Source organism: Daphnia pulex, chromosome 9 (assembly GCF_021134715.1).
Source record: "Daphnia pulex isolate KAP4 chromosome 9, ASM2113471v1".
NCBI lineage: Eukaryota > Metazoa > Arthropoda > Branchiopoda > Diplostraca > Daphniidae > Daphnia > Daphnia pulex.
In genome coordinates this window covers 960,935-980,570 of record NC_060025.1, presented here as the reverse complement: position 1 = coordinate 980,570, position 19,636 = coordinate 960,935, and the positions used below count along the sequence as shown (strand labels likewise).

At 42.1% G+C, this 19,636-nt stretch overlaps 5 protein-coding genes and 1 long non-coding RNA gene across 9 annotated transcripts; 5 read left to right on the top strand and 1 right to left on the bottom strand.

Moving 5' to 3' along the window:
* Positions 1 to 2,925: 2,925 nt before the first annotated feature.
* Positions 2,926 to 5,656, top strand: LOC124202099 (neuropeptide CCHamide-1 receptor-like). Its single transcript, XM_046598368.1, has 6 exons — positions 2,926 to 3,171; positions 3,276 to 3,614; positions 3,680 to 4,140; positions 4,239 to 4,335; positions 4,408 to 4,455; positions 4,549 to 5,656. The coding sequence occupies exons 2-6, from the start codon at positions 3,300 to 3,302 to the stop codon at positions 5,104 to 5,106; spliced, it is 1,479 nt and encodes a 492-aa protein (XP_046454324.1). The 5' UTR covers positions 2,926 to 3,171; positions 3,276 to 3,299; the 3' UTR covers positions 5,107 to 5,656.
* Positions 5,657 to 6,293: 637 nt separating this feature from the next.
* On the top strand, positions 6,294 to 8,769 carry LOC124202100 (neuropeptide CCHamide-1 receptor-like). The gene is made up of 6 exons (XM_046598369.1): positions 6,294 to 6,563; positions 6,639 to 6,970; positions 7,035 to 7,492; positions 7,567 to 7,651; positions 7,714 to 7,761; positions 7,835 to 8,769. The coding sequence occupies exons 2-6, from the start codon at positions 6,644 to 6,646 to the stop codon at positions 8,195 to 8,197; spliced, it is 1,281 nt and encodes a 426-aa protein (XP_046454325.1). The 5' UTR covers positions 6,294 to 6,563; positions 6,639 to 6,643; the 3' UTR covers positions 8,198 to 8,769.
* A 268-nt stretch (positions 8,770 to 9,037) lies between these two features.
* On the top strand, positions 9,038 to 9,957 carry LOC124202095. The gene is made up of 3 exons (XR_006877917.1): positions 9,038 to 9,281; positions 9,370 to 9,562; positions 9,774 to 9,957. It is a non-coding gene; the product is annotated as an uncharacterized LOC124202095 (long non-coding RNA).
* LOC124202092 (WD40 repeat-containing protein HOS15-like) lies at positions 9,955 to 19,621 on the top strand. Of its 4 annotated transcripts, none has more exons than XR_006877913.1 (8): positions 9,955 to 9,995; positions 17,577 to 17,744; positions 18,039 to 18,245; positions 18,315 to 18,395; positions 18,478 to 18,620; positions 18,792 to 18,984; positions 19,046 to 19,177; positions 19,288 to 19,621. XR_006877913.1 is itself a non-coding variant. In XM_046598356.1 (8 exons), the coding sequence occupies exons 1-5, from the start codon at positions 17,145 to 17,147 to the stop codon at positions 18,495 to 18,497; spliced, it is 846 nt and encodes a 281-aa protein (XP_046454312.1). In that variant the 5' UTR covers positions 17,113 to 17,144; the 3' UTR covers positions 18,498 to 18,620; positions 18,792 to 18,984; positions 19,046 to 19,177; positions 19,288 to 19,621. The 4 variants fall into 4 exon arrangements, 3 of the variants coding, with proteins under 3 accessions (XP_046454312.1, XP_046454311.1, XP_046454313.1); XM_046598356.1 differs by lacking the exon at positions 9,955 to 9,995 and adding an exon at positions 17,113 to 17,489 and having other exon boundaries at positions 18,315 to 18,420; XM_046598355.1 differs by lacking the exon at positions 9,955 to 9,995 and adding an exon at positions 17,114 to 17,489.
* On the top strand, positions 10,199 to 12,576 carry LOC124202091. Its single transcript, XM_046598354.1, has 2 exons — positions 10,199 to 11,625; positions 11,751 to 12,576. The coding sequence occupies exons 1-2, from the start codon at positions 10,905 to 10,907 to the stop codon at positions 12,236 to 12,238; spliced, it is 1,209 nt and encodes a 402-aa protein (XP_046454310.1). The 5' UTR covers positions 10,199 to 10,904; the 3' UTR covers positions 12,239 to 12,576.
* LOC124202090 (neuropeptide CCHamide-1 receptor-like) lies at positions 12,996 to 16,179 on the bottom strand. Its single transcript, XM_046598353.1, has 7 exons — positions 16,026 to 16,179; positions 15,090 to 15,937; positions 14,600 to 15,021; positions 14,439 to 14,532; positions 13,960 to 14,043; positions 13,441 to 13,892; positions 12,996 to 13,356 (listed from the first exon to the last, which is right to left on the bottom strand). The coding sequence occupies exons 2-7, from the start codon at positions 15,537 to 15,539 to the stop codon at positions 13,290 to 13,292; spliced, it is 1,569 nt and encodes a 522-aa protein (XP_046454309.1). The 5' UTR covers positions 15,540 to 15,937; positions 16,026 to 16,179; the 3' UTR covers positions 12,996 to 13,289.
* Positions 19,622 to 19,636: the final 15 nt, after the last annotated feature.

Below are 19,636 nucleotides of genomic sequence, written 5' to 3'. Positions count from 1 at the left end.
TGACATAAGAGCGTGTCGTCGATACTCACCGATGAAATTGAGTTTGCTCACGCTGTCTGTGTGCACACAAACGACAATGTCAACTGATTCAATCACGTGTTATAGTTGGCAATATCTTGGCGTTCAGTCTGGCGGACACAATGCGTGTCGTGTTTCGCTCAGCAATCCAGCAAACACCGTAGGCATTTCGTTTTTAGCCGGCAGATGAAATCATTCGAGCTCGGCTTTTTTTTTCTATTTTTACATCTTGGGTTTAATTGATTTCTTAAAGAGATTGTTTGAACATAGTCTCTTGAAATTGGTTCCTGGTTCTTTGCCCTCAAGGAAACCTTCAAATATTTGTTCAATATTGTGCCGATACGGTTCCACTTGATTTGAAAGTTAAAAAAAAAACCACACACATTTTCATGACGATATTTTCGATCAACGGCTGTCTATACGAGGAGAATGATTGACCTTTATGTCATTTTGTTTTCCTTTATTGGTCGCTATGTGTCTAATAGTTAAGAAATAGATCAAAGTCGACTGAGCTGGGAGTGACGGAGGAGCGGGAAAAGTTTTGAATGTTGGCATATTTTTTCGAAATATATGTTGAACGATGAATTGATGGATCAAAGGACAGAGAGATGGTATCCGCGTAACCAGGAGCGACTTCTGCTGTGTGGCTCCTCGCTGTTTCTTCTTTGACGATATTGAACTGGTGCATGGTTTTGATGGGTTGGTGCCACCTGCCTTCCCCCGCCCCTTACAGCATTTTAGGCCCAGTCGTAGGCAAAAGGACTTTGTCGTCTAGTCGTAATGAACGCAGTTCAAACTTGATATTGACAGTGGGAGTCGTACATCAAAAAAATATGGTTAGGAAAATATTTGTATCATGTATGTTCGTTCCCAGCGCCTTACTCTTTATCGCATCAACACCATCAGTAGTCCCTCAGTTTGAAAACCCATTCACTTTGTCTGTAGAAAAAAAAAATGGCAAAAAAAAACATGTATATTTTTTTTTTTAAATCGTCTTTTCATGGGTTTTCTAATTCATTTCTGTACGTACACACAAAGTCCTCCCTCCAGCAGGCAGCGGCGGAGTGAAATCTTCTTATTTTTTTCCCCCCTAACTTTATAAAGTGGCAAGTTATCACGTCAAAAGTTGTGTGCAATGCTGCCCTTGCATTCTAATAGTCAAACCGCTAAACTTTGGGAATATAACTCTTCCATTTCGTCGATAGAAAACGTGAAAATTGCGCGCAGATGTAATTGTAACATGTCGACCCAACCCAATCCCCTATCAATATAATAGGACGCGTAGTAAACGAAAATGTCGCAATAGATGCGGACATTCGTGACCAATTCGTGACATTATCAGCATCGATCGAATCCGCGAATTCAATCAATGCTCTCTGTCCGTCGCTAAGCAATTCCGATCGAATTAATGCGCGGAATCAAGCTCAGATTTGTGGAGCATCCAGCTAGAGATGATGCTGGTGGATTTTTGGGTTAAATTTCAGACGAGAAACTTGCGAGCCCCTCATTTGGCCAATCAAAATGAGCAGGTCACGAATCGAAATACTGAAATTGAACCAACTGCGCTACATTGAAATTGGCGGGTCTTTTTTTTTTCAATCAACCTGCGATCGTATTTAAACTGTCAAGAATATCTGTTCAAAATGTCGATCAAAAGTTTCGTTTGTGTAATTTCCATTGACAGACGCCAGCGTGTTGGATTAAAGGCGACCCCCCCCCCTCCCGAGGACTTTGTACGGTGCATTGAACGTATATTACGTATACGGAGAAATCGACGCACTTTGTCGTCGTGCACACCAAAATTGGTTTTCTCCTTTTTTTCTTTTTGCCTCAAAAGATTCGCATTGATTTCGGCACTGCAAACAAGCCGAGAAACTTAGTATACAGTACACCTAGCAACAGTCACTTTTCCTTCTGTCAAGGGTGTCACAGTATAAAGATTGAGGAAGATTTCTGTTTCCATAATGTAGTTGCCAAGAAAATATCCAGCATCTCCGAATTCTATCAATGTAGGTTGTTGTGCTGCCTTATGGTGGTGACATGCTCATGTATAGAATGAATAGTGTAATTATCATTAGTTAATGACTTCGCACATGAATTGAATGCAGTTGGAGACTCGGAGCGACAGCAATCAAGTCGTACAGTCAACGTGAGTGAACTATCTTTTTTTGGGTGAGTTAACAGTAGTGTGTATACGTAGGCTATTCGTGGCCAACACCTTGATGTCTAATTGTAATTTCATGAATTTTAACCTCGCCAATTTGGTTTCGCCAAACTGGTACACGGGGATACAAGTTGTTTTGCAATCCTCTTCCTCTTAATAATTTTGCGAAGCGCACGAGGAACAATCTACCGAGGGATTAAGTTGTCACCCGTCTAAGAATTTTCAAAAGTCCGCAAACATTTTTGATGAACGCCGAATAATTCCCAGGAGAAATGAAGCCATTCTCTCCATCAAAACGTGTTACTCGTTGGTTTATTTTGAGTGTGCACAGCGCAAAGGGGGAAATGCTTGCCCCCAAAGAATATATATTTACCACTACATATTAACCTTTTATCTCCGATCGACTATACGTATAGTATATAGTCCCACATTACAAGCCCTGCCAACGCCAGCAGTACCGCACCGACATCACAGCTGATTGGATGCGTGAACATAATTATTCTCATATGAATCTGAATCTTGATTCCGCTTTTTAAATAGTTCCTTCTCGGCCCATCCACAGTGGAGCCAGCTGCCAAAAGTTGCCGAATTTCGGCTTTCAGCCGATGGATGAATACGCTGACAGCAGTTGCGCACCTCCACGAACTGGCGGCAAATTCAAACTTCTTGAAAAAAACAAACAAACTTGAGTTGAGCCAGATCTTTCCGACCAATAGAAATGTGAGCGAGTTTTTTTTTTTTTTTTTTTTTTTTCGTTGCGGTTGTGCTAACTGCGCAGAGTTACATATTGAAAGAAACGCGAATGTTTGAATCAGCGCAATAACATCTTCGTCGTCAGGAGAAAGAGAGAGAGAAAAAAACAAAAAGCAACAACGAGGTTTCTTCGGCAGGTTTCGCCAACTCGACTTTCAGTGTCTGGTGAGCCCTCGAATTGGCGACATGCTCTTCCGGCTCAATCCTGTCATCCGGATGAACGCCCGCTATAGTATGTACGTTCCTCCTTTGATTCTATCGTTTCTATTGTAGTCTAATTGCTGTTTAAAGTTGTACCTCAATCCGACTTATTTTTTGGGGGGGTCGATCGCTTGAAAAGTGTCCGATAGTATGTTTAGTAAAGATGAACGAATCAGCTGCACTTAACGCATCCGACAATTCCGCCGAGGCCGAAGAAGAAAGGGTCAATGTCGAAAAATACCTGGCGCCCGTTATCTTCGGCCTCATCTTCGTGGTGGGTGCGGTCGGCAACGGCAGCCTCATGTTCATCATCTGCCGCTACAAATCCATGCGCAACCTGCCCAACATATTCATCTTCAATCTGGCCCTTGGCGACCTGTTTATTCTCCTCTTTGCCGTCCCGTTCACCTCCTCCATTTTCACGTTCAATGTATGGCCCTTTGGCGAATTTGTCTGCAAAGCTTCCGAGTTTGCCAAGGTAAAATAAAATTGTCTATATATCACTTATTGAATTGATTTAAATGTTGAAATCGTCGTGCACAGGATACTTCCGTGAGTGTTTCCGTTTTCACGCTCATGGCCCTCAGTTTTGACCGGTACAATGCGATCGTCAATCCCGTCCAGTCGTACGCGGCTGGCCCCAAATCGAAACGTCGCATCATCTTCACTCTTGCCGTCATCTGGTTGGTATCGCTCGGATTGGCCTCTCCGGCCGCCGTCTTTTCTCGTTTGGTTGAGGTTAAACTGCTGCCAACTTGGAATTCATCGTCTTTGGTGGTCTATGACGTCAACAACGACGATCAGTTATTGAATCAAACCCAAAACGAGAACGAGACTTCGTCTGCCCAGCTCCTGGTTCGCTTTTGTTATCCGTTTCCAGGCAAATTCGGCGACGGCATTCACTCCAAATCGGTCATCGTCGGCCGTGTTTTGATTCAGTATCTCATTCCGCTGGCCATCATTGGCACATTTTACACAATCACGGCTCGTCATCTTCTTCGCAGGTGCTATAAGTCGTTCTTGATTTTTTTGGGTTAAATTATGAAGTAATCAGCCACGTAAAGATATGCACAGTTCACGTTGTATTTGATATCATATTCAGTACCGGGAACATCGATGGTCAAGCCACAGTGACTGCGGCCTCAGCATCTAGACCCAATCGTCAACATCCGCCATCAGCAACTTCCCCTACCAATAATGTATAAAATTTTGTACCAAAAATACAACGCGATCAGTTGAACCATTTAATGATGAATTCCCACTTTCCGCAGTCCAATAGTAACCAGGAATCCCGTCGCAAAGTGGCCCGGATGGTGCAGGTAGAATATTCAAACGTTCGCGCCTTAACCCATGATATTAATACGAACCTAATAATGCTTTGAATTTTGTTTTTCTTGTGCAAAAATTTGTAGAGTTTGGTAGCCCTGTTTTTAATTTGCTTCTTGCCGATCCACATCTACTTTTTGTGGTTCTACTTCAATCCCAAATCGCAAGAAGATTACAACGACTTCTGGCACGCGTTGAAGATCATCAGCTTCGTCTTGGCCTACACCAATTCGTGCATCAATCCCGTAGCGCTCTACTTTATCAGCACCAATTTCCGCAAGCATTTCGATCGAGTACTTTGCTGCTGTCGCCTGGACGAAGGTAGAAACGTCCGCTCTAAGGACAAATCGGCGAGGCCTCGTCGCCGCCGGGATGATCGTCGGCGTGACGGCGGCGATCCGTTGAAGGAATTTCAACAGCGAGGATCGAATCCACTCACGTCGCTGGAGCAGACGCCGTCCGACAAGCGAACGACTTCAAGTCAAAATGGATCTGATGTACCGCTAACTGTCGTTAGTTCCGTGCACGATGAAACCTCCGGCAATAATAAGCCTTTGCCGGTCACTTCATCAGCATCCGCAACCAACAACAAAGAGAATGTTGATGCTTTAACGTCAATCGATCCAGCTGTGTCGATAGTATAGGCTCCCGCGGGTTAAAAAAAAACATTTGGCCGACCTATAATGGAAGAGCTATTAGCCGGTTTCTAGCGGGCCAGCAGATTGATACAAGTTCATAAGATAATTTAGGCGGTTAAACAGCGACGATTTTTTTTTTGAAATCCAATCTCAATCTAATCAAACTGTAGTAAACAGCTTTTAGTCTAACTAAATATCCTATAGTCGATCCGCCATTTGATCTATATCTGTCCCATTATTCAACCCCCAAACACGTAAGCTGATGCATCCAAAATTTCCAGCTTGGAAGATATAATATGTGATTGCTTCAGTGGCGTCTGTGTCTACTTACCGAGCTAAACTTCCCGCGTTAGTTGTTATCACAATATTTAACTTAATGTGCCCTCCAGATAAAGTAAGAAACGATTTTTCTTCTGTGATGAAGCAGCACTGGGGAGGTGTAGGACACGCTGAAACAATGAAGAGGACTATAATAACTGACTTTGCTGTGATATACGCTGATAAGAGTGATGATATTGAATGATTATTTGAATACGGATATGCTTTGACAATTGTATTCCATTTCCCCATTATCATTAAAATTATATAGGTGTCCAGGAAAAAATTATTATTATTAATATATTTAATTAATTATTTAAAAAGTTATAGGCTACAAGAAATGAATAGATCAGTACTTATAATAGTCTTCCAATATTTTTGGCGCAATCACAGCTACGTTTTGAGAGAGATATGCTTTTGGCCGATTTTCATAAAAATCCTGCTACTGGTAAAGATTGATGTCTATACGCAGTAGAGGAAATGTGAGTGGGTACATACAAAGCCCTTGAGGTTCAATTCTGTTAGCCGACATACAGTGAAAGCAAAGTTAATCGACTTTCAATTGTTTGCTGAAAATGTCTGGGGGCAAGCGCATGTCAACACATTCGAAAGGCAGAAAAAAGGAAAATAATTCAAGAAACATACGAAGACGAAATAGGGAAATGATTCACTTTGACTTCAAAGACGATTCGTTTTCAATTCACAGTCAAATTGACACCGAATGGGTCCGCTCCTGAGAGTGTACAATGTATTGTACATTACGCATTCTTGGGTGTTGAAAACCCATCAGCGACTTTGTCTGTGTCGCATAATTCCATAAATTTCGTCACATTTTCAGCCAGCTAGAAACAGTTGTATTGAATCTGGATACATTGAAAAAAAAGGATCGTGCAGACGCTGTGCGGCGGCTGCCATTTTTTACTTGAAAACAGTCCGCCGGAATCGTGGCATTCGCAGTGTCCCGCTGACTCTCGAGTTCGACGGGCGTGCTGTGCAGCACTGTCGTCCCCTGTGCGGAATCAATTTGTCTTCGTTCACCGCCGCCGCCAACTTCTTAAAGTGATTCCATTTGGAAATGATCACGTAGGAGTGGAAAACCACGGGTACAAGTCATCGATTTCTTCCTCTTTATAATCGTCTGGCAAGTATTGAATTCATTTCGATCGAAATTTTATTGCGGAAGACTCCCGTGTGTTCACATTTGGGTCTATTATTAGCAGAGATCATGTTGCTACTGGATGGGATAACCATCAACGCATCAGCATCCAATTCATCAAAGATTGATCAAAAGGACGTCCTACTACTCGAGCCGTACATTGTTCCCGTTTTCTTCGGCCTCATCTTCGTGTCGGGAGTCGTCGGCAATGGCGGCCTCATGTTCATCATCTGCCGCTACAAATCCATGCGCAACCTGCCCAACTTATTCGTGTTCAATCTGGCCCTCGGTGACCTTTTCGTGCTCCTCTTTGCCGTCCCGTTCACGACTTCAATTTACATGTTTGATTCGTGGCCATTTGGCGAGTTGGTCTGCAAAGCTTCCGAGTTTGCCAAGGTATTCCAATCAATGTCATCCATTTCTTGACGGTGCGTAATTGGCGTTGATTTTCTTATCACAGGATACTTCGGTGGGCGTTTCCGTTTTCACGCTAACGGCCCTCAGTTTCGACCGGTACAATGCGATCGTCAATCCCGTCCAGTCGTACGTGGCTGGCCCCAAATCCAAGCAGTGCATCATCATCACTCTTGCCGTCATCTGGTTGGTATCGCTCGGCTTGGCCTTACCGGCCGCTTCATTTTCGCATATTTTATTCATTTGGGTGAACAAAACCGGCGAGTGGACTTCTAACAGAAGCTTGCAGTCGCACACGGAATTATTGCTGATGAGCGACGAGGCCAACAGGACTTTAGAGCCCAGCTATTTCAATGAATTTCACGTTTGTTATCCCTTTCCTGGTGAATTCGGTCCCGTTTACGCTCAAATTGTCATTCTGGGCAGATTCTTATTTCACTACTTTATTCCGCTACTCGTCATCAGCACGTTATACACAATCGTGGCCCGTCATCTCAAGCGCAGGTGAAAACGTAATTTTTCAAACTTGATTGGTCAAAGTGATTTATTTCTTTTATTTTTGTCTGACGTTATTATAGCGCCGGGATTATTCCTGGCCAAGCGACACTGACCGCTGCCTCGATTAACCGTCGTTCATGTCCGCCAGATAATTCGTCAAACAATGTACTCGACCGGATAATTTAATCGATTTACCAATTGACGTGATTTTCTGGTTTCCTTTTCAGGCTAATAATAATCAAGAATCCCGTCGCAAAGTGGCCGTGATGGTGCAAGTATATATGTCGTCATTATTCATTCATTCTATTTTTGAGAATTAATAATTTTACATCTTTTTGCTCATCGCAGTGTTTTGTGGGCTTGTTCGCCATCTGTTTCCTGCCGATTCACGTCTACTCTTTGTGGTTTCACTTTGACCCGAGATCCAAGACGAGGTACAACCAGTACTGGCACGCGTTCAGGATTTTCGGCTTCGTCTTGGCCTACATCAACTCGTGCATCAATCCCATAGCCCTCTACTTCATCAGCACCAATTTCCGCAAGCATTTCAACCGGCTATTATTTTGTGGCTGCTGTGGAAGCGACAGCATCACCTCCGACGGGAGAAGTGCGCTAAGGTCCCGCTCTGAAGTTCGTCAAGACAACTATCCGCTCAATGAATTCATTCACCACCGGCAGCAATCACGTCCGTCTTTCGAGCCGACAGTCTAGGTTCATCCGTGCATTGCGTGGACAGTAAATTCTTGACCAACTCGGAATTTTAGACGATGTCAATTCCCCCCCCCCCTCCTCCCTCTAATAGCATTACACAAAATTAAAAAAACATTTAGGAGGATTTGAATAATTATCCCAGGGAAATTCGCTTCTTAGCTTCCCGGGAAAATTTGATTTATAGCTCAATAAATCTGACAACAATTTTGATTGTGATGAAACTTTTGATGTTTAGCCCCCGGCCCCTCAATAGTGACGAAATAGCAACAAAGTTTTCTTTGATTGTGTTAATAAATGTTTAGTTTCCAGAGGATCCGTCACCTAAATCATTTACATTTTCCGTACTGGTTTTGATTCGTTCCTAATGATTTTTCTAACCCTTTCCTTATCAATTTTCTTTTTGTCACTTTTTTTACTTTCTCTGACTCTCCCTCCATTTATTGCGTAATAACTCTTACCCTTAACCAAGAGATCGTTGGATTTACCAGAAAAATTGATGTAATACATTTCAGTCTGTCTTGCGGTGGCCAGTGTTCAGGATGTGTTTCTTTGCTCTGCGTTCATAACTGTGACTAATGTGATTTCCGCACTGCTGCTGTGATGGACGGAGTGTGTATAAACGGCTGCTAGACATCTGGCTCTTCTGGATCACTTTTCTTCGGTCAGTCGTCATTAGTTTATTGAGAGGGTCCTGAGGTATTATTAAGGCGGGTTTTCGGTCTTTCTGCGGGTTTCATCCATATTTAAAATTCGATTTTGAAGGGGAAGTTTGATTTGTTTTCATTTTTTATTTCTATCGATATCGTAATCGTAGGCATGCTGATTAGAAGAAAATTGGACAAGGTTCGTCTGCTCTTCGTTTAGTTTTGAGATCACGAAACTTGTACCCACAAAGTTTGAGTGAGATTATAAAGAGAACGATCACTCTTTTTAAACATACGTGGCTGCACGAAATAGTAATGAAAAAAATGAAAAAAATCAAGAACAAATTAAATTACGAAAATGTGATCGTTGTGTGAATGAACTGGTGTGATGTGTCTGGTGTCGTGGCTCTCCACGCTCTACGCCCAATACTTTTTGGCGGGTAAATAAAACTAAAATAGAAATGCAATGATTTTGGGAGAGCTCTTAAATAGTAAAGTTAAACCTGTTCTAAATTTGTGAAATTTTAGTTCCTGTCTAGCACCTGCAAGTCCCCTGTCAAATCAATGCATGGCAGTTTGCACTATGTAACCTTTTTCTTTTGGAGGCCAGAGCCAGCCATCGTAACAACAAGATATGCAAGTTCTGCTTGTGCTTTTCTGCCATCAGTCTATCTGTTGTCTCCCCTGTCACTCACCATTTCATATTTCATCATCGCTTTGGGTAATGATTTTCGATAATACTATTCCTGCATGACCTGCTAGATATTTTAATGCTGCATTACCTGCATCAATTCAGTTTATTACATGTAATCCTTGAATTCTCCCATTTATTAAAAATTAGGGTTTACCCAGTGTCTCATTTTCAACTTTTCCTGACTTGTTAATTGTTTCTGTCAAATTTTTTTCGTAACCCATTTTCTATTTCTATTTAGATAAAGAGCATCCCATTGCACTGGCGAAACTACCGAGGATGTCGAGCGAGTTATGGATCTCTTCTTCCCCCTTTTCTTTAAATGTCTTCGTGTACGCCCATGTGAATGTGGGTGTATTCACGAGGACACCCTTTGTCCCTATCCCGTCTGGTGTATAAGTCAACTCTTCAGCGGATGGATGGAGCAACTGTAGATGCCTGGCTGTATTTCCCAGGCATAAAGGTAGGACACAATTGTTCTCTACTCTTCCTTTTTGACAATTTTGGGTGGCGTTGATCATAAATCGTTACGTAGTCACGGAGTATGTTTATTCCTGAGCTAGGCGGTTGACTGCAACTGTTTTCTCTTTCCGTTTTTGTTTTTTTCTCAGTCAAACTTCACTAAATAACTCATTTGTTGAAAGACTGCAGATCAGGCCTGTTTTGTTTTCTAGCTCACAACTTTTTCTGTGGGTAAACAATCACATTCGAAAATATTTGAAATTTTAACACTTCAAGTGCAACAAGACAATTTTTTGACCAAGAAGGATCTGCCGATACACCGGCCTCTCCTCATTTGTTTTTAAAATAGGAGACCAAGTTAGCAACCGAGCTACTGTGTTAAATTTAATTGTTTTAACATCGAAATGTTATGCAATAGTTCATGTTTTTTATTACTTGAGGTTGTTGTTGATGTCGTTAGGGTTCAGTTTGAGAATTCAGAGAGCTGGGGTGGTTATTATTTGGTCTGTACATTGTTGTCCCTTGTTTGAGAGCAGCAGGATACCTCAAAACGAAATTGCTATTGATCAAATACGTTTTCGTCGGCGTCCAATAAATTGTCTAGTGCGATACAACGAACTTGTAAATTGCTGTTATTTCCCAAGTACTAATTCAGCCCATTGACGTTCCAGAATAGCTATAACCATCACAACTAAATTGATCACCGTCTGTTGCTTTGAGTGGCGCGTAAAAATGTAATATTATTGCAGCAGAAATCCATGTAGACTGAGCCATATACAACAGGCTACAACATTTTGTTGCGCATGCGGAAAATTACATAACGCCCAAAACGCCCGTCTACACTTATATTGACTGCTGTATTCTGGTTTGTGCGGGTTTGTGTGACTTAGACTTGTCAAGTTGGCTGGGAATGAATGAAACCAATTCTACTGCGGCCAACGGCGATGTCGTGTCTTCATCCGCCCCGAATTACTTTGATGTGCCAATCATGGCGCTGTCTCTCACAGTCACTCAAATTGTCTTCCGGCTCTGTGTCGTTGGCGTCGGGATGGTGTTGAATTGCGTCGTTTTTCTCGTGGTGAGCTGCTCGAGACAATTGCGCTATCCGCGTCACATTTTCTGGGCTGCAGTGTCGTTGGTCGATTGTCTTTTTCTATCTCAGTGTGTCCTGGAACTGGGCGTCATTGTCAATCACGATCGATTGGCTTGCCGATTCAACGTTTTCTTGGCTTTCACCGACTACTCGATCCTGTTGCTCTTCCTTTCACTGGCCGCTCTCGATCGTTACTTGGCCATCGCTTTTTACGAAAAGTACAAACGCAGTGTCACCAACCGAGCCGTCGTCCTGCTACTCTTGAGCACCTCGACTTTGACGTTTGCCATCATTACCAGCCCGTTTTGGACGGGCTCCAGATCCGTCAATAGTTGCACAATCAATTTGTCTCAAATGCACTGGGTTTTTATCTGGAATTCCATTTTGGGAATGGTTTGCGTCGTTCTCCACGTCACCACCTTCGTGAAATCCAGGGCAATAATCCGCCAGCATTTTCCGAAACGTCGCCAACAACCGCCCATCACGCTCAGATTCGTTAATCATTCTTCAGTCCATCCGCCGGCTGACCTCAACTCTGGTAATTTGTTATCTTTTGGTTAACGCATTCGACAATACCTTTCCAATCAAAAATAAAGTTTAGCTATAAAGATTATTCATCGAAATGAATTGATTCAATTGATATAGTCGTTTTGTTACTTGTAGCAAACGTACGCGGTGACCTGATGACAGCTCGAGGAGTTTCGGTAACATTGCCACAAGAAAATAACCCGCACCGGTTGAAAGTGAACGATAAAATTGATCACCACCGGGAAGACGATTCCCAATTACCGCCGTCTTTTGATCGCGTCGACACCAACTGCTTCTTCCCCTGGATGCAGGGTCGCTCGAAAGTCAGCCGACTCGAACTCCAGACCACAATCAACATGTCCATCAATGTCCTTCCGTTTTGGCTTTGCACTTTTCCCATATCTTGCACGTCGATTGCTATTTACTGGTGCGTCCAGCTCAGGGGTGACTGCACCATCCTGGGTCTAATCATGTCCTACTTGCGCGACGCCTTCCTACTCCACACTATTTACAATCCCGTGATGTACATGTGCTCCAGCTCTAAATTCTGGCGAGCCCTTCGTCATTTTGCGTGGAAAGTGAAAAATGGATGCGCTTTCCATGCAGAAGTGAATGCCAATTGATTTTTATTCACATTCGTCTTACATTAGTTTTCGATTAGTTTTCGTCAACGGGATTCGTCATATTTTGCTAATTTACCTTTCGTGATGAAAGAAAAATATAAGATGGCTATACGTAAATGACCACCCATTTATATAGTTTACCTTTGTTTTTAAATTTAGCTTTCCGACGAAATAATATAGGCCGCCCACATCCTTGGCAACGAATATAACTGCGCCAAGCTTAGTTCAATGGAAATGTCGTAATAGATTTATGGGTTTTCAGCAAACTCTCGTCGCAAAGTAGCTACCGCGTCATTGAAAATCAAGATTGAGTTGCACGGATTTAAAATTGAACGAAAAAGAGCGTCGCGTAAGTAGAAAGTGAAGTCAATGTTTCATTGCCTCAATGCGTGGTAAGCCATGGAAATAAATGCGCGTTTCAGTTTCTATTTAAATACTTGATGGTTGAAGTTGAAAACTTTTATCTTATTACGTTGCCAAGCAATAAGTAGACTCAGAATTTATAGCAGACAACTTTGATTTTAAAATGACCTGCTGGACGGAAAGTGTTGAATGACAACCACAATGCGAAAACTACAATCTCCTTTTAGCCACTTGCCGGTGTATTTTCTGATTGAGATCTTTAATATTTTAATTGCCGGCGAGTTTGAATTGTAAGTAGCTGTAGGTTACAGGGTCTTATTCGTCTTCCCATAATGATGGCTCGGTTGTTTGGTCCCTACTCATTTTTTTTTTTTTTTTTTAATTCTGACAGTAGAAATTAGGCCAGCAACTTTTTCTTTGAAGACTCCAAAACTTATAGCGGTAACTCTTGTTAGAATAAATCAGAAACGTATTCATGCAGAGTTCAAAGCTATAACATCCGCATGTCGGGATACGTGAGATACATATAAAACCAATTATTTGGTCTTGAGACATTGAGGGATTATTTTGACGGTTCAATCTTTCAGTCGAATTTAATATCTTACACTGTTGCTCACGTACCGTAGGAAGCCGAATTTTTAAATCTGAATGCACTATAGTGATTAGATCATCAGCAGACGTAATGAGTTTATGGCCTGCTAGGTATTTGCGATGCGGATCCTTCTGGCTGCCCACGGATGTACACGCAATGCCCCCTAATTGAATTTAGAAAAATAATTGTTATCGATCGTACTGTATTTAAAAGGCTTTAAATATTATGGTATAGTGCTTTCGATTACGTTGGCTTCGTGTTTCCGTTGTGAACGCTGGGATGGTGAGTGACGTTCTGCTGGCCTCCTAGCCCGTGATGACAAGTCGTTTGCTGATTGCAACAGGCGGATGGCGTCATCCGCTCTGACGCTAGCGGCGGATGCTCTTCGCGAAACTCTTTGAGTGGATAGTTATTGACTCCGTGACGTTCTGATCGGCTCCTGATTCTTTCCGAGCTTATGCTGCCCTTTCGCGCCCAACCGCAAAATAATAGCCGGTTGAAATGTTTGCGGAAATTGGTGCTGAGGAAGTAGAGGGCTATGGGATTGATGCACGAGTTGATGTAGGCCAAGACGAAGCCGAAAATCCTGAACGCGTTCCAGAAATTGTTGTAGTCGTTTTGCGAGTTGGCGTCAAAGTGGAACCACAGGAAGAAGACGTGCATGGGTAGAAAGCAGATGGCGAACAACACCACAAAATACTGCACAAATCCAGTTGAATTGAGAAATGAAATTCGTTAAGCGATTTGAGAATAATGCGAATTTTACCTGCACCATCTTGGCTACTTTGCGACGTGATTTGCGATTCTTGTTGGGCTGCGGCAACTGGAGTAAAAGGACGGGCTCGTTGGCCTGCGTCACGATTCACGAAAAATTCGAAATCTTTAATCTATTTTATTGGGTCGGGGGGCAACGCATTTCTATGTCATTATTTAATTATTTTCCTTATATATTCTGGCGGAAGAGGATGATAGGTAATACACTAATACAGTCTAGTAAATAATTGCCAAAAGAGCTCGAAAAACTTGATACCAAAAGCATCTCGCGAGCTTCTATCGATTTTACGTTCAATCACAAAACATTTATGTCTACATTTTTTTGTGAACTAGAAAACTTGTTTGGTTTCATCAAATATTTGTTAGCTCTTACATTTAAAAACTGATTTCCCAGCATCCACTTTCAAGACTCTGCGATTCAATGGCTACACGTACAAGCCGCATGAACATTTTGTATATTATGTACTTTACATTATTAGATGCCGACGTATCTGATGGGGGTTGTCTATGCTGTCGTTTGGATGAAGGAGTTCTCACAGTGGCATGCCCGGGAATAATCTGAACGCTAATGTCGTCGATAAAACACCTAAATGTGTGAATAAAAAAGTCAATAATTAGAAAAAGACGAATACCTTCGAAGGAGATGATGGGCCATGATGGCATAAAATGTTCCAATGATGAGGAGAGGTAGACAGTAGTGAATGAGAAAACGACCCAGAACGATAATTTTGGGGTAGACGGTGCCGAATTCTTGGGGGAAAGGATAACAAACGAGAATTTCTCGATGGGTCGGGCCCATTATCGTCCCGTTAGCGTCCCACATCCGTTCGGCTTCCGGAATCTTTTCTCCGCTCAGTTTCATCAAATGCGAAAAGATGGCGGCCGGCAAGGCCAAGCCGAGCGATGCCAACCAGATGGCGACAAGACTGACGATGATGCAAGACTGTTTTGATTTGGGGCCGCTAACAAATGATTGAACTGGTTGCACGATGGCCGTGTATCGATCAAAGCTGAGGGCCGTTAGCGTGAAAACGGAAACGCCAACTGACGTGTCCTGTAGGAAAATACCAACGCCAATTACACCGTCGAGAGATATGGATGATAGCATTGATAATGGATTACCTTGGCGAATTCGGAAGCTTTGCAGACCAACTCTCCGTAGGGCCACGAGTCGAACGTGTAGACTGTTGAAGTAAACGGAACGGTAAACAGTAGGACGAGAAGGTCGCCGAGGGCCAGATTGAAGATGAACATGTTGGGCAGGTTGCGCATGGATTTCTGACAACAAAGTATGGAAATGAGGCAACCGTTGCCGATGACGCCCAACAGAAAGATGAGGCCGAAGAGAACTGGAACAATGTACGGCTCCAAACGCTGGTCGTAAGGGATGTAATCGTCCGGCTGCTCATTGTCCAGCTCTCTGCTGTCCTGTTCCAGCCGTTGGTAATGAGAAGTCACTACCGTTGATTCGTTCGATATTTCACGCGGGAACATCATAGCTGAGCTTTTGATGTCCTCTTTCTTATTTGGGCTTCCAAAAAGAGCTTCTAAATAAATTGGAACATGTAACATGAAGTTGAAATCATTTGAAGTCTCTGACAGGTCTGTAATATGTCCAACACATCCGCTGAATTTTTTGGGTTGTGTTGTGAATCCTATAAAGAACGGCCGACAGCGTGAACGGCTGTATGTATTTATTTGGATTCCCACGGGTCCTCGATCCAATCACATCTCGACAAGGATATTATCGCTATATAGCTTTTGTCATTTCTTGGAAACTATCTATTTTCTGTTTTTGTGATTTCTTTCTCGTTTCTTGGCAGTTTCCTATCACGAGATTGCGATGACCCTGTCCACCTTTATTGCGTCGATGATGGAGAGTGCCCATAAAAGAAGAAAGATGAGCTGTCCGAGTGTTGAACCGGGGTCAGAATGAATCTATTCTTTTACGTAATTCCAATTTGAGAAACCTGTGGAGAACAGATCTTTCCCTACAGTATTTTTTAATCGGCACAAATGAATGAATGTTATAAATCGATAGGAAAAAATAGCACTTACCGAGGCAGAAGTCGACGAAAAGATGTCCCTACTTTGACGCGCGCATTTCAAAAGTTGTAACAACAACTTCGGCGAATTTCGACAGTTTCAGCTTTTTATAGTAACGCAATAACACTTGCGACGTCCGGGTAAGATGCTTTGTACGTCTATTCGATTCGAGAAACGATGAAAGACTGGATGCCAGGAGTCGGCGCCGTGTGTGCATTATGTTGTATCTTCCGCCGTGAAAGAGCGCCGCGCTTCCGTCGATATTTTTCCCAATATCAATCCGTGTCACGTTCACATGGCGCGCGTTCGCTCGCTCTGTTGCCTGTAATAGCCATTGTGATTCATACAAATGTTACTATAGGCAACACGCCATACAAGTATTGCCATTTTCTTGTTCGGGAATTGTATGAGTTTTGTCACCCGGAAGCTCGGCGGATCGTAATTGAACTGATTGGACCCTGGGCGGGATCGGCAAATTTGTGTAAACTCATTATTTACTTGAATAGCTAAAAAACCAACACGTCAAGTTATCAGCCAAAGAAATATACGAAATGAAAGTGCGGGCGCGGACTGATGTCGTAAAAATACAGATTTTAAAGAATGGAAGGAGGGGGGGGAGACATGACAGCGGATGCATATAAATAGATACACAGCAGCAGCAGCAGCAGCAACCCCAAAATGATTGCGTTGCATTATGAATTCAGTGCACACACCCACCGCAAAGACTATGCGATATCCTCGTGGGAGCTCTCTTTTGTTTTATAGATCAACATGGCGTTTGATCTTTGCCTTTGATAGTCTTGTGTTGTGTTTAAAAACATTTGCAATAAAAGAAATGTTTTGAAAATCCCCAATTGAGAAGAAACAAACCCGAAAATCTATTGTCACATTTGATTGTGCCAATAATATCCCTATTCATATTGAAATAAATTTAGCCTATCATTAATGCTATCCGTATTGATCTGTGGGGTCTGTATTAGTTTTTAAAGGTGCCAGAGCTTCCTTTGTCGAGTCGACAGTTGGAAGATAATGCTGTCAAAGATAAGCTTTATCTTTATTTCCGGGGGAGTCATAACGACAAACGTTCGGTAAAAGAATCGAGCTAGTAGTTAAGGTGAGTAGTAGTAGAGAATGGCTGAGTCTAAAGAATTACGGGGGTTTAAAATACCGTCAGAATGCGTTGATAATTATGTTGATGGTGGTCGATCTAAAGTTACCGAATACGAGCTAAAGGAAAAAGGGAAACTGCAATTTCAGGAAAGTCTGAGGTCGGTGTCGGAACTTAATCACCCACGAAGCATCAGTCGCTTCCATCCAACGTTACCGGTTCTTGCCTGTGGGGTCAACGGAAAAGTGATCCTGTTTAGTGCGGCGGATGGATCCATTGCGTTTAGCCATTGGCAGGAAAGTCGAGTGAAACTTGGAAAACGTCAAACTTTGACAGAGTTTACTTATTTTGCCGCAATTGAATGGAATGTATGTTTTAACTTTGTATTCTTGATCGACATCACTTCAAAAATACTGAAAACAAATTGAAATAATGTTTCGCTTTTTGTTTGTCAGGTTGATGGAACTCTACTGGCAGCCGGTGACGATGCTGGTGGAGTTGTCGTGTGGAGTTATCCGGAAGGCGCAATTCTTTTTGAAGCAAGGAAACACACAGCTCATTCAGTGATTGGAAACATCCAGTGGAATCCATTCAGGCATGACGTATTGTCAACTCGGAATATTGTGAGTCAAATGTTTCTGTTTTTCTCTCCCATCATTGATCGATTGACTGAAAAAAACATGTACAATGGGTACCACTAGCCAACTCCTTTTACATCCTCCGGACATGCCCATTTCGTGTTACTGTGTTTTCAAATTGCCAACTTCGTCCATCACAGGGCAGTCAAAAAACAATTTGCTTGTCCTATAGAAACACAGATTTCCTGTGACTTAAGTCCTCATAGCAGGCTACTGGATATGCCTATAAAGAAAATACTAAAAATGTTTTACAGTTTGTTCTTTTTTTCTTGTTTACAGTACGAAAAGAAGCTGCTTTTGTGGAATTCGTCCAGTGAAAGAAATCTGTTCTACGAATTTGAATATGAGATCGAGATAAGGGGAGTCGCGTGGATCTCTGAATCTCAAATCGCCTTGTCATTTGAATCGGGATTGATTGAGATTTACGAAATAGACGAAGGCCAACCAACAGCGAAAACCCGAGTAGTCCAGCGACTACAACACGATGTAAGTTAAAACGCCCAAAACATTTAATTGAATTAGATTTTTTAAAACGGTTAATTTCGATATTCAAAGTCAGGTGTGACGTGGGGTGGCATACAATGGAGTGACAAGACGAAACATTTGGCAACATGTTCGAGGGACGGATCGATCAAGGTCCTTAAATTGGTTTCATCCAACTGTAAATCAGATGTGAATTTATCGAATGTTTGCCTAAATTTGATTTATTCCTTTTTAGATCTGGGTCATGGCAAGTGACCAGCCAATCCATAGTTTCGAGTGAAGTTCAGGTTGTTGGCTAGGATGTTTTGCGATGTTAATACCCCGGAGTGGGAAATCAGACAACGATAGCGAATTGCCAGAAAACTTCAGTTTGGCATGGTAAACAATTTTCTTGTGTCAGTTAATCTGCTACGTATTTGTCTATGTTAATCGTCAAACAAATGGAAAAATGCCTACTATTAAGAATGGACATTTTCAAGTAGTTCTACTGTCAATTTCAAATTCTAATGATTCAGAAAATAATGATTTCTTTTTTTTTTTTACATTTAGTGGATTAGAAGACGGATCTATTGCGATTTGGAGTCCGCTGACGAAAAGTGAACAATCGAGGCATCGAATTCTTAATTTTGGCCCAGAAAACGAAATAGTGATTGATTCCCTCTCGTTTTCACCAGACGGCCGGTTGCTGGCATCATTAGTAGGCGACGAAGACGGCAATCAGTTGATTATTTGGTCGACTACGGTATACAGAAACTAACGCACCTTTTAAAAAATTTAATTACCAAACCCGGAATGTGTTTCAGACTTGGATGCCCGTTTTCGCCAATAGAATCCATGTCTATTACCCTTTCTGGTTGTCATGGTTGACCATGGAATCGCAGTCGGGAGTGTATTATAAGTTAGCTATTCCTCAATATGTTAAACGTCAAGATGAGGTATGTTATCTTTTGCAAAGTTATCGTCTGGAAATAGCATCTTATTGAAATTCTATCCCTCCTCATCATTAGTTCTAATTGCTGTCCTTTGAAATACTTTGTGCTTGAAGGTATTTGTTGTTGAACTCATGCCAACGGGCTCCAATGTCCATTCACATTCCTGATGCAAGAAAAACAAAGAAAACTGAACTGCAAAAATATTAGGAAAGTACCCTGTGGGAAAATTAGATTCGATTTAGTCTTAAATTGACTCCCAACATTATTAAGTGCACAACATTTTAAGCTTATAACAAGTTGGTAATTTAAGCTGACAAGATCACAAAACAATGAAAAGCCGTCTCCACCGTGCTCTCTTTATCACTTAATATGGACGTCCTTCGTTGTGCTGTTAACTAATAGTGCAACGGATTGTCATAACGTCAATAAAAAAAGGAAATATTTGAATTTTTTTTAAGTAGC

Coding starts and splice junctions, on each gene's coding strand:
- LOC124202099 (XM_046598368.1), top strand. CDS start 3,300: ATGAACGAATCAGCTGCACTTAACGCATCCGACAATTCCGCCGAGGCC. Junction 4,336..4,407: donor CAACTTCCCCTACCAATAAT/GTATAAAATTTT, acceptor CACTTTCCGCAG/TCCAATAGTAACCAGGAATC. Junction 4,456..4,548: donor AAGTGGCCCGGATGGTGCAG/GTAGAATATTCA, acceptor AAAAATTTGTAG/AGTTTGGTAGCCCTGTTTTT.
- LOC124202100 (XM_046598369.1), top strand. CDS start 6,644: ATGTTGCTACTGGATGGGATAACCATCAACGCATCAGCATCCAATTCA. Junction 7,493..7,566: donor GCCCGTCATCTCAAGCGCAG/GTGAAAACGTAA, acceptor ACGTTATTATAG/CGCCGGGATTATTCCTGGCC. Junction 7,652..7,713: donor CAGATAATTCGTCAAACAAT/GTACTCGACCGG, acceptor TTTCCTTTTCAG/GCTAATAATAATCAAGAATC.
- LOC124202091 (XM_046598354.1), top strand. CDS start 10,905: ATGAATGAAACCAATTCTACTGCGGCCAACGGCGATGTCGTGTCTTCA. Junction 11,626..11,750: donor GCCGGCTGACCTCAACTCTG/GTAATTTGTTAT, acceptor TGTTACTTGTAG/CAAACGTACGCGGTGACCTG.
- LOC124202090 (XM_046598353.1), bottom strand. CDS start 15,539: ATGTTACATGTTCCAATTTATTTAGAAGCTCTTTTTGGAAGCCCAAAT. Junction 14,044..14,438: donor ATACGTCGGCATCTAATAAT/GTAAAGTACATA, acceptor ATCGTGACGCAG/GCCAACGAGCCCGTCCTTTT. Junction 13,893..13,959: donor AAGTAGCCAAGATGGTGCAG/GTAAAATTCGCA, acceptor GGATTTGTGCAG/TATTTTGTGGTGTTGTTCGC.
- LOC124202092 (XM_046598356.1), top strand. CDS start 17,145: ATGGCTGAGTCTAAAGAATTACGGGGGTTTAAAATACCGTCAGAATGC. Junction 17,490..17,576: donor TTGCCGCAATTGAATGGAAT/GTATGTTTTAAC, acceptor TTTGTTTGTCAG/GTTGATGGAACTCTACTGGC. Junction 18,421..18,477: donor TAAATTGGTTTCATCCAACT/GTAAATCAGATG, acceptor ATTCCTTTTTAG/ATCTGGGTCATGGCAAGTGA.